Source organism: Salvia hispanica, chromosome 4 (assembly GCF_023119035.1).
Source record: "Salvia hispanica cultivar TCC Black 2014 chromosome 4, UniMelb_Shisp_WGS_1.0, whole genome shotgun sequence".
NCBI classification, from domain to species: domain Eukaryota; kingdom Viridiplantae; phylum Streptophyta; class Magnoliopsida; order Lamiales; family Lamiaceae; genus Salvia; species Salvia hispanica.
The window spans coordinates 27681961-27694319 of NC_062968.1; the positions used below are offsets into that span (position 1 = coordinate 27681961).

The 12359-nt window shown below is 33.8% G+C and overlaps 2 protein-coding genes across 2 annotated transcripts; both read left to right on the forward strand.

Annotated features, from left to right (window-relative positions):
- The first annotated feature begins 932 nt into the window (after positions 1-932).
- LOC125219242 (60S ribosomal protein L30-like) lies at positions 933-2674 on the forward strand. Its single transcript, XM_048121161.1, has 5 exons — positions 933-1085; positions 1226-1331; positions 1422-1523; positions 2322-2390; positions 2477-2674. The coding sequence occupies exons 1-5, from the start codon at positions 1062-1064 to the stop codon at positions 2515-2517; spliced, it is 342 nt and encodes a 113-aa protein (XP_047977118.1). The 5' UTR covers positions 933-1061; the 3' UTR covers positions 2518-2674.
- Positions 2675-9135: 6461 nt separating this feature from the next.
- Positions 9136-10565, forward strand: LOC125217827. Its single transcript, XM_048119376.1, has one exon. The coding sequence runs from the start codon at positions 9180-9182 to the stop codon at positions 10305-10307; it is 1128 nt and encodes a 375-aa protein (XP_047975333.1). The 5' UTR covers positions 9136-9179; the 3' UTR covers positions 10308-10565.
- Positions 10566-12359: the final 1794 nt, after the last annotated feature.

The following is a 12359-nucleotide window of genomic DNA, read 5'->3' on the forward strand; positions in this document are numbered from 1 at the left end:
GAAAATAAAATAAGAAGTCTAAGTATTAAAAGACAAATGGTTATTTATAACCTTGTACCACTACATGATTTGACCCCTTTCTTTAACTCCACTTTGTTCATTAATTCATAGTCCAAATTAAAGATGCCAAATTCATCAACCAACTACGGAAATCGACTATCCAAACCATCACATATATTTAATCGAGGTAAAATCTATGCCATTTGTTCTGTAATTTTATACTCCCTCCGTCCCGCTTTAGCAGTCTCATTGACTTTTTACCTGCACTCGTTTTGTAAAAATGATAATAAATAGTTAAAGTGAAGAAATAATAAAGTAAAAAAGATAATAATGTAGATAAGACTCTTCTCTATATTATTCTATTTTTTACGTTATTATTTCTCCAGTTTAACTATTTATTATCATTTTTATACTATTTTTTACTTTATTATTTCTTCAACTTTAACTATTTATTATCATTTTTATAAAACGAGTGCAGAAAAGTCAATGGGACTGCTAAAGCGGGACGGAGGGAGTATAATTTAATTAAAGTACACATCAATTTTCACATTTAAACATTTAAGATGGCGTTCGGTTGCATGACTAATAATCATGAGACTATCCATCTAGGATTAAGTTGTAGAATTATTTTAGTTAGAGGGGAGGGCTATGATTAATTATCATGAGACTATCCATCTAAGATTAAGTTGAGGGGGTCAATCTTATGAACCAAACATAATACATATTTAATCATGAGATTTAGTCTTGCCAACCGAACACACCTAAATATATTATGAACCGAACACACCTAAATATATTATGAAGATATTAATTTATATTTTTCATGTTGAGTGCAATTTTAAATGATGAGGAGATAGTAATTTTCGACTATTAGCCATTTTAAGCATTACTCCTTAATCATTACTCATTACACAGAAGGCCCACGATTAATAATTTTGGGCCAACTGAGACCCATTAAGAATTAAATTAAAATCCAAATAACCACTCCATAAACCCTACCCACAAATCCAATTTCCACCCAATTATTCCAATCGCCGCCGTCGCTCTCCCCAGTCTCGACGATGGTGGCCGCCGGAAAAAAGACGGTACACCTTCCACTTTCTATCTCTAAGCATTCATATATGTGTTTAATGCTATATGTATTTGATGCTATCTCTTGATTTAACTATTTGGATTAACGTGTGATAATGGAATTTGATTCGATTAAAAATTGGAAAAATTGCAGAAGAAGACTCATGAGAGCACCAACAACAGGCTGGCTCTTGTGATGAAGAGTGGTAAATACACTCTTGGTTACAAAACTGTGCTCAAGACGCTCAGGAATTCCAAAGGTTTGTTTTAGGTCACGATTATTATAGCAAACTATGTTCAGTGTTGTTTGAAGAATCTGTTTTAATGAATTAGGGCTAAATTCATGGCAGGTAAATTGATATTGATTTCCAACAACTGCCCACCGTTGAGGAAGTCTGAGATTGAGTACTATGCAATGCTTGCTAAGATTGGTGTTCATCATTACAATGGGAGTGAGTTTCTTCCCCCTTTTAGTTTATTTTAGTTGGGTTTATACTATTATTTTCATTCATGAAGTATGAGGTGTTGAATTCCAATGGTGTTAGCAATATTTGTAGCTGAATTAGGAGATTTTCTTTATTGTGCCTTTTATTTGTGTCGAATGTACGATAAATTGCTTTCAGTTTTTTTCTTTCAGCTCCATAAGTTTCTTCCCTCAAATACATTTCATTGTGTGATCAGTTTTTCATTTGCATCTAAAAGAGCCACGATCCTGATAGTGGATTGTGATCAGTTTAACACTCTGTATGTACGACCTAGTTTTGATTGCTTGCACGGTGCAGGTGGCTGCTGAGTTCTTATGTCCCTCAAGTTGTTTCCTTTTTGCATTTTACCATTGTCGAGCATCCTGATGTGTTGCTATATGTAGTAGTATATATCAAGTGTAGTAACTTAATGACTTATGTATAATGCCCCGAAGTGTGACATGCTATTCGATTCAGTTCTACAAGTCTCTTCCTCTAATACATTTCATTGTGTGATCATTTATGCATTTGCATTTGCATTTGCATCTAAAAGAGATGCACTCCATTCACATAGAAGTTTGCTATAATTTTAACTTGTGATAATTTTCCACCACTGTAGAAACTTAATTCATGTTCTTTATGTCTTGCTTGTGACTAATTGGTAAGACGTTGACCGGCTGCTATGTTCTTGTCTGCCAAGTTGTTTCCTCATTCCTTTTACCACCATTGAGCATTGGACATCTGTTTAGTTCCATTCTTTGCTTACCTATGACTTTTTCTGCGTAGACAATGTTGATCTTGGGACGGCATGTGGGAAGTACTTCCGTGTTTCATGCCTCAGCATAGTTGACCCAGGTATAACACTGATGTTTTCTAGTAAAAATCGAGCTCTTGAGCAGAATTATCCAAGTCATGATGTGTTTCTGTATTTTATTTTTCAGGTGACTCCGACATCATCAAAAATTTACCCGGAGATCATTGAAGACGAACTACATTATTCTCTTTTGTTGCTTAGGATCCTTCTATGTTTGAAATTTTGCTTGTGTTAGAAAATCGTTGTGGTAGAACCTAGTTTTGTTTTTGAGTTTTGACTTCATCATGGTTAAGGCTTACCAATATATAAATTGAATGTTTTTCAACTTGTTTCTACTTTCTATTGATCACCGTGTTGCAATAACCATAAGTTTGATATTTTTTATTATGCTCTTTGATCTTCATTGCTCTACTAACAAGTAAAAATACTATTGGACAATTAAGTTAAATCATATTCAAAGAATGATTTATTTATCAATAAAATTCCACTAGAAGATATGGTATTCTAATTGGAGTGGTATAAGTATTTTCTCACTAATTCTTGTACCAATTAATTATAAAATCCGAAATAGTCGTTTAAATTTAACTCTTAATCTGTCACTTTAATTTATCATCACACAGTATTAGATAAAATTTTAAAAATGTTGTTTAATTAATTAGCATATTTTAATTAATTAATTAACAAATGGAAGATTTTCTTTTTATTTTCTTACGTAGCGACGCACGTGTCTGTGCTGTGTGTGGAAGCGCCTATATATAGGCACTCCCATTTCATTTCCCCAAATAGGTTAGAATCTAGGGTTTATATCTCTGCGCAGCTTTTCTCTTTCCCCCAAATTCAATTGAAGGGAACCGCTCCATAGGTATGCTACATCTCTTCAAGAATTTCGACAAATTGCTTGTCAATTTGGAATTCTTGGAGTGATGTGGTTTACCACTGGATCCGATCCCTATTTCTCTCTCTCAGATTTGCTTGCTTCATCAGAGAAGAAGCTAATAATTCATCTAAACACCGTAAGCTCGGCCATGTGTGAATCGTTGATTTGTGTTTACATCTGCTGTTTTTTGACATTTGAAACTCAATTTGTAGTGAATTTTTTCGTTTTTGTTACATAATTTCATGAGGATTCCTTTGATAGAGTTCTAAAGCACAGTGTGTTGGAAATTTGAGTCGTGAATGTTCATCAAAGTGCAGATTCGGGAACAAATTTTGAATTCAATATATACCGTTATCTCTCTTTAATTATATTTATAAACCATTCCCTCTCTGGAAATTGTTGCCGACATAATCAGAAATCAGAATAACATCACCATATTTTTTAACTCGTTTAATTTTTATCTGTTTTAAACGTAAATAATTTAATAGGACTATACAAACGGTTCTTCGTCCGTATACACTAAATGGCAGCTAATCTGCAGTCAGAATATATCCGTGAACTATGTCATTTGAAAAAGTACAAAAACAGTTATTTTTAAAAATAATTTCAATGTCCTTTCTTATATTTCCTCCGAAATTGTAAGGTTAAAATATGCAATAGCTAGCGACGGCGATGAGGAGTAGAGAGTGGCGGGGCTCGTTTGTTGAAGCCCTTTTTTTTAAAAAAAAATCATGTACTTTTTTTTTAAAATCTTTGTAATTTTTTTTTTAATGGAATGGATTATTTTTCCCGTATATGTGTCTGGCAGGTGATTTTTTTAGTGTTGCTGACGTGGCAGAGAGGAGAGAATGGCTGGCTTTATGGGCTGGCCTAAGCACCATTGCGGATGCTCTTAGGTTATCACATAAATATGAGTTATGATATGATCGGCACCCCTATATATATATATAGATAGGATTATGATCAATTGAGATTTTTTATGCTAATTGAGAAATGAGATGCAATATCAGCCACTCATTTTTATTAAATGAGTGGTCCGAGAAATATCTTTAGATTAATTAATTATGAAAGGGCAGAATGGTAATATCATAGTAAATTTTATTCAATAAATATTTTTTTTTAATTTTTAATTTTAATTTTTTATTAATTTTTTTTAAAATTTTTAAAATTATTTTTTATTCTTTTTTAATTTTTTAAATTTTTTTTTATTTTCTTAAAAAAATTTATTTTTTTAAATTATTTTAAATTTTATTTTTCAACTACATATACAATTCATGTCAACTACACACATATAATGTCAACTATGTGTACAATCCATGTCAACCACACACACAATTCATGTCAACTACACAAATATAATGTCAACTATGTATAGAATTCATGTCAACTACATATACAATTCATATTAACTACACAATATAATGTCAACTACATGTACAATTCATGTCAAATAGTATTTATTGAATAAAGTTGTTGACATTTGATGTGTAGTTGACATGAATTGTATATGTAGTTGAAAAAAAAATTTAAAAAAATGAAAAATGAAAAAAAAATGAAATTTTTTTTAATAAAATTACAATTATGCCCCTCTGTTGACATAAACTACATGCTGTCGACATTTCACAAATATTCTGGATGAAGTGGTGAGATTGCATCTCAATTCTCAATTAGGCTAATAAATCTCAACCTAACAAGCTACCATATATATATATATATATATATATATATATATATATATATATATATATATATATATGGAGTATATAATAGAGTAGAGTATATAGATATATGTGTGTACAGTGTACTACTGGCAGTATACAAATAATGTGTGTGTACTACTGCTGTACGCATATAATTATGTGTGTTGTACACTGTGTATTATTTATACATGGAGTAAATATACTGTAATATACTCATGACACTTTAAATTCCTATAAGAAATAGAATGGAAAAAGGAAAGAACACACTCATGACTCATCTGAACTCCGGCACCGGCAGGTGAAGGGCGTTGCGGGCGGCGGGTGGAACCATGGAAGGAGGAGGCGGATAGATTAGAAGAGAGGAGAGGAGTTTTAGAAAATAAACCCAACCTAAACTAAAATGCTTAAATTAATTAATTGAAAACTATAAACCCTTCATCCTATAATAATCAGGTGTATCGGGTATTTCAGAAAGGGATGGGTTGATACGATATATCGTATCGAAAACGTTGTATCGTGTTTCGTATCGAAAATATTGATATGAAAAAATTTCATATCGTTATCGTATCGAAAGTTTCGATATGGATAATATCAATATCGTTATCGTATCGATATTTCGATATAGAGTAAAGGCCAAAATTGGTCCTCAACATATGACCATTTTATGTTTTTGGTCCTAAACATTATCTTTTGGATTTTTTGGTCCTGAACATATGGAAATTTGATCATTTTGGTCCTCCGTCAACATTTCCGTTAAAAACTAACTGTCAACGACTTTAATCCTGATTTTGACCAAATTAAACTTTTAATTCTGATTTTTACTCCCTAATTCATTTAGTAAATATTTATTTAAAATCAGATTTAAAAACAAATAATCAAAAATTCTCCAAACAAGTTTTCCAGAAATCCAATTCAACTTCAAGTTTCAGAAACTGAAGTTCTCCAGAAATCCAATTCAAGTTCAAGTTGCAGAAATCTAGGTTCTCGGTTCTCCATAAATCCAATTCAAGTTCAAGTTGCGTCTCCAGAAACATTTCGGGAGTGGATCCCCTGCTATGGAGAAAACACAGCAGGGACTGCTATGTCACCAAACGACAGCGTTTCACCAACTTTTACAAACTTATCTCTATCCAAATTACTTTAACTCTCGGTGCCCTGACCATTCCATTATAATCATTATTTTAGTGGTTTAAGAATTACGCTGAACTATTAGTCACTACTCCTAAATAACACCATTTCATTATTATCATTATTTTAGTGATTTACGCTGAATAATTATTTCACTATTAAATGACGATTAATTATTAGTGTTGGACTAGTCATTATAATTTACGGATTGTTAATACTAACTAAAATTTCATTAATTAATAGTATTCAGCTACAACTTACATGCTTATTTTAATATTAGTATTTTAAGTATTAATATTATGGTAAGTTAATTTTAAACCATAGTTAGATGTCATCAGTTGCAATCGGGATTTATCAATTGTAATTATAATTTATTTTAACTAAAACTTTATCAAATTCAGCAAGTAGTTTTATATTTAAATGTGTTAATCTCAATTATCATAACTTTCATTAAATTTTAACTAATTCATAACTTTGAAACTTCAATATAACATTTCAGTTTTCTCAATTGTCTTATGATGGTTAAACTAAAACTAATGGAAAAAATCAAAAGTATGATATGACAACAAAACTATGTATTCTTATCAAATTATTTTAGTTAACACTCTAAATATAGTAATTTTAATGACAATTATCTCTTAAATCGTTAACTTTCAATTATAAAATGCTAATTTACACTAAAATAATAAATAGAAAGTTTCAATTATTTAAAAAAAAATTAGTACTAGCACTTCCCCATCTCATGTTACTTGCATTTTTTAGGTCGTAAATTTAGATTAATTTTCTAATGTAATTAAATTAGTATTTTAAGAATAATGAAAGAACACTTATTAAAGAAATACTTAATTAATTCTAATATATTAATTAAATATTCTAATTATCACTTAAAATATTAATGGTATAAGTAGTTTCGGACAAACTGAAATTGATAAGTGCGAGTAACATGTGACGGAGGAATTATATAAAATTTGAGATTAACACATTTTACTATAAAACTACTTGCTGAATTTGATAATGTTTTATAAAAATAAACTACAACTACAATTGATAACTCCCGATTACAACTATTGAGTGATGACATCTAACTATGATATAAAATTAACTTATCATAATATCTTAAATAATACTCCGTAAATTATAATGACTAATTCAATACCCCTAATGAATTTTTATTTAATAGTGAAATAATAGTTCAGCGTAAATCATTACAATAATTACAATGGAATGGCCATGCAGGATAAAGGAATGATATAAAATTTGAGGAAGTATAAGTTTGTAAAAGTCAAGTGAAACGCTGTCGTTTGGTGGCACAGCAGCCCCTGCTGTGTTTTCTCCACAGCAGGGGATCCACTCCCAAACATTTCTCCAAACAAATCCAATTCCTCTGCAGATTTTATCTTTTTATCCCCACTTCTCCGGAAATTCAAGTTGCAATCTTGTCTCAATCAATACAAAAAGCAAAACCCCCCCAAAATGGGCGGTTGTTTCAGCAAGAAAAATCACTCGAGCCCGACACCAATGGCTACAGATCCGCTGCGGGAGCCAACGCCGGGTACCAGCAAATCAACCACGACTACCAAAAACCGGTTGCGGCGCACCACCCGCCGCCGCAGACATAGGGGGCGTGGAGGAATGCGTCGTCGCAGAAAACGACGCCGTAGATGCAGAGGGAGAAGAGCATTGCGGTGTCGGTGAGGAAGAAGAGGACGTTGTGGCCTTTCTTGTTGAAGAGCCCTAATTTGGTGAATTCATAGACGAGGGAGAAGAGCCCTAATTTGGTGGATTCTGAGGAAGAAGAGGACGTTGTGGTCTTTCTTGTTGATTTTTAATCCCTAAAAATAATTAGGGAATTATTAGAGATTAAAAAAGCAAAATTAAAAGTTTAATTTGGTCAAATTCGGGATTAAATCCCGTTGACTGTTAGTTTTTAACGGAAATATTGACGGAAGATCAAAATGATCAAATTTTCATATGTTCAGGACCACAAAATCCAAAAGTTAATGTTTAGGACCAAAAACGTAAAGTGGTCATATGTTTAGGACCAATTTTGGCCTTTACTCTTCGATATACGATATATCGAAATATCGTTATCATATCGAATATCTGTATATCGAAAAATATAATTTCAAAACAAAAAAATAACACAAAAAATAATAAAACTTCAACATAATAAAAATAAATAGTGTTCTTATTAGAGTTTCATATATATATTTTCTAAATATATGAATGAATTAAATGGATTTATATATATTTATAATTTTAAACTTCTGTATTGAATTTCAATATTTTTCAATATATATCGTATATTCGATATAAAACGATATATCAAAAATATCGATATATATCGTATATTCGATATAAAAAGATATATCGCGATATAAGGAAATTCATATCGTTATCGTATCAAAAACTTACGATACGATACCGTATTGTATCGAAAATTACGATATACCGAAAATTTGATAATTTTTCGATATTTTTCAATACGATATGAGCGATATATCATTTTTTCGGTATTTTTCCCCAACCCTAATTTCGGGTATACCCGTGTGGATATCGGGTACCCGATACCCGCAACACCAAAAATCTTGATACCCAACCCCGCCCCGTTTTCCGCTATCACCGGGTAGAGGGTCGGGATGGGAATTACCCGTTTTGACACCCTTAATAGTAACACCTAACTTTGGGGCCTGAATCTCCCGTAGGGCAAGGGAAGGCCATGCCTGTAAGTTTGTAACAACGACAACATTGGCATCGAGCCTTGTCCCCATTTGCACAATGCTGGTTGGGTCACGTACTGACGTGGGAAACTTTTCTTGAGTAGGAGTATCCTAGCGACCACAATTGGTCTTAAGCGGATTCGAACATCAATTGGTGGCTATTTGTGACGAGTCTGGACATTTTAAAACTAAAGATTGAAATATTTAGTATAGTTATTACTCATTTTAAGGTTGAATTATTTTCATTAAAATATGAAATTGAATAATTACTCTTCATTTAATTAGATTAATTAATTTCAAGAAAAAGTTAAAAAAAAAAGGTCCGTAATTTTCCCGGCTTAATCCCTAAACCCCTAAATCTTCCATGAAATAAATTCATAGCTCAAAAAGCTCTAATCTTTTCCTATGGCGATTCTAATCCTACGCCGGAATCTGGTCTCCTTCTTCTCCAGCCACAATTCCTCTCTTCTCAAATCTCCCTTCTCTCTCTTCTTCTCCACCGACACCGCAAAGCAGCCCTTAAACGCCGCCGCAGTCTCCAAATTCCTAATCAAAAACCACAATTTCTCCCCCGCCGCCGCCGCGCACATCGCGTCTCTATCCCGCCTCCGAAACCATGAAAACGCCGACGCAGTCCTCTCATTCCTCAAACAAATCGGCTTCTCCAACGCTCAATTAGAGAAAATCCTCAAAACTTCCCCCCATTTCCTCTCCTCCAACCTCGATTCCAACATCAAGCGCAAATTCGAGGCATTCCAAACCCTAGGGTTCACCTCCGCCGAAGTCGTCGAGATAATCACCCGCCAATCGCGTGTTCTGAACCACAGCGTGCCTCGAATCTCCTCCTCCGTCTCCGCCCTGATTGAGGTCTTCGGATCCACCGCCGTCGCGGCGAAGTTTCTCAAAGCGTCGGGGGCATTCCTCTGCGACATGGAGAGCACTCTAATCCCCAATGTTGAGTACCTAAAAAGCTGCGGCGTGCCGATGGCGCAGATCATCCAGCTCACGACCTCGCCGCAGCTCTTCCTCCACAAGCCGGAGAATCTGAGGAAATTCGTGGAGAAGGCGGACGCGATGGGGTCGGAGAGGGGCTCCAAGAGCTTCATCTACGCGGTTAGGGCGGTGAGCTCGATGAAGAGCGAGAGCTGGGAGCTGAAATTGGGGACTCTCCGCGAGCTAGGGTATTCGGAGGAGGATATAATGCGGGCGTTCAGGAGCTCGCCGAAGGTGTTCACTTGTTCGAGGCGGAAGATTAGGAGAGTGGCGGAGGTGCTGCTGGAGACGGGGAGGTATGATAGGGCAATGATTGCAAGGACGCCTTGTGTGTTTCAGTATAGTATTGAGAAGAGGCTGAATCCGAGGTTGGGGGTTTTGAGGGTTTTGGAGAAGAAGGGCTTGATTAAGAATTGGCCGAGTATTGCTTCGATGGTGCTGTGTACGGATGTGGAGTTTTTTGGGAGATTTGTGGCACCTTATTTGGATAAGATTGTTGATGAAGTTGGTGATTCGTGGAGTTCGTTTAGTCGTGTATGAGTTTACTTGATTGATTCAGTGGTTGTGATTGATCTTGATTGTCTAGGTTGGGTGGTTTTTGAACGTTGAATCGACAATGGCCGTGTGACTTTTTTTGTGTTAGATAGATCATTTCATTGCGCTTCTGTTCTGTTAGCTGTGATTCTTGGATCATATTGGTTAGGTTTAGAGGCTTTTGAGCATGGTTATGCTAATTGTTGAATCAACAATGGAAATTTGTGGAATTGATCAATGGAAGTGTTATGAATCTTGGATCGATTCGATTTCTTGATTGTTTTTTGGAGTTTTCGAGTGTGGTTGTGTAAATTGTTGAATCAACAATGGCTATATGACGTTTTTGGTGTCTAGTTAGATCATTTGATCACATTCTTGATACTTGTATCATATTGGTTTCTTGATAGTTTAGTTGAGAGGCTTCTTTTGGTGCCTAAATCATTTGTTCTTGTTGTCAAATTTCACATTCCTTAAGTGCCATAGGTGAAAAGATTGGAGATTTGGAAAATCTGATAATTCTGGTTCCTTCATTGTTTTTTCCAAGAGATTTTTTAATATGGATGGCTATAAATTATAGTAATGAGTTTTTTTGGTGTCTAGATCATTTGCTCTTGTTGTGAATTGTTGAAAGATTGAAGAAATGTAGGTTATATAATGGAGTAAAATCAGACAAATTTGATTAATGAAGTTGTCGTGGAGGTTGGGAGGTATGATCGGATGAGCATTGCGGAGACGCCTGGTGTGTTTCTGTACACCTCGGAAAAACGGGTATATCATATATGGCCGCGGTTGAAGGTTTTGAGAGTGGTCGAAGAGAGAAGAAGATGATGAGTAGGGACTGGCCTAGTCTTGCAACCATGGTGTTCATTTGAAATGCCAAGTTTTATATAGAGATATGTGAGTCCTAATTTGGACCCTCTGAATGAATTGCTATCTTTCTTTGATTGCAATTTTTTCTATTTTGTTTGAAAATGATGATATGGGGCTTTTCTTTCATTGATTAATTCCTTCGGATGTGAATGAATTGGGTTCTTTCTTTGATGACAATTTTTTCTCTCAGAGATTCAGAGGAGAACAATTTTGGAATTTTTATAAATGTGTTGAAAATAACGATTTTTTTTTGTTCTACTTTATTATTTCAGTGATAAATAATTTAATACCTTCATATGTGAAACAGCTGGTTTCTTTCTATGATGCAATTTTGGAATTTTAGAGTCACTTGTATAATAGGAGTAGTAGTAATTTATATGGGCAGGATCTCATTTAATATTTCAATGCATGTTTTAAAAAATTACTACACTCTAAAGTCTAAAATACCAAATATTTTTCAAATATAACACCAGATTAAAAATTCAACTACCCCACTTTTTAATAATTTGAGCTTAATACCAGCTACCAATAAGAAACTTCGTTGTATGCTTAGGACCTGAAATTTGTTCTTCATTTTAGTTCGTCACAGATTTTTAAAAATATAAAATAAAATTAGTGAAAAATGGCTCATAAAGTGAAATGCATTAGTGATATATATAGTCTAATTAGCAAAAATAGTGAAAATGAAATAAAATATGTAATGGTTGACATTCTAAAAAATTACTACCAAGTGGCTAGTAATTAATGGTGGATGAATAAGTTACTCTCTTTGCAGTGTCATATTTTGTCATGTTATGTGATATACATCGTACAACCTCCTTGTTTCCACTTGATAAAAATCGAAGCTTATATATATGTGGGCATTTAGTCCTAATATTTACTAATGTGATATATATTGTCACAATCTATGTGCAGAACTGCATTTAGACAAGAGTAAAGGTCAAATGTGATCCCTAATATATGGCCGTTTTATTAACTTGGTTCTTAACATTATCTTTTTAATTATTTGGTCCCTCACAAATAAACTCAGACTCGAATCGGTCCTCACTTAGCAAAACCGTCAAAAAATAGACGATGACCGCAATTTGACTATATTAAATTACTAATAGTAATTAATTATACCTAATTATAATTCTTTTCCTATTAGCAAAATTGGAAAAAAGATAGTATCAGTTGCAAAATGAAATG

What these genes read in the sequence shown, in the direction of transcription:
- LOC125219242 (XM_048121161.1), top strand. Translation starts at nt 1,062, where the DNA reads ATGGTGGCCGCCGGAAAAAAGACG. An exon ending in GACGCTCAGGAATTCCAAAG is followed by an intron (nt 1,332 to 1,421) that starts GTTTGTTTTAGG and finishes AATTCATGGCAG; the next exon opens with GTAAATTGATATTGATTTCC. An exon ending in TGTTCATCATTACAATGGGA is followed by an intron (nt 1,524 to 2,321) that starts GTGAGTTTCTTC and finishes TTTTCTGCGTAG; the next exon opens with ACAATGTTGATCTTGGGACG.
- LOC125217827 (XM_048119376.1), top strand. Translation starts at nt 9,180, where the DNA reads ATGGCGATTCTAATCCTACGCCGGAATCTGGTCTCCTTCTTCTCCAGC.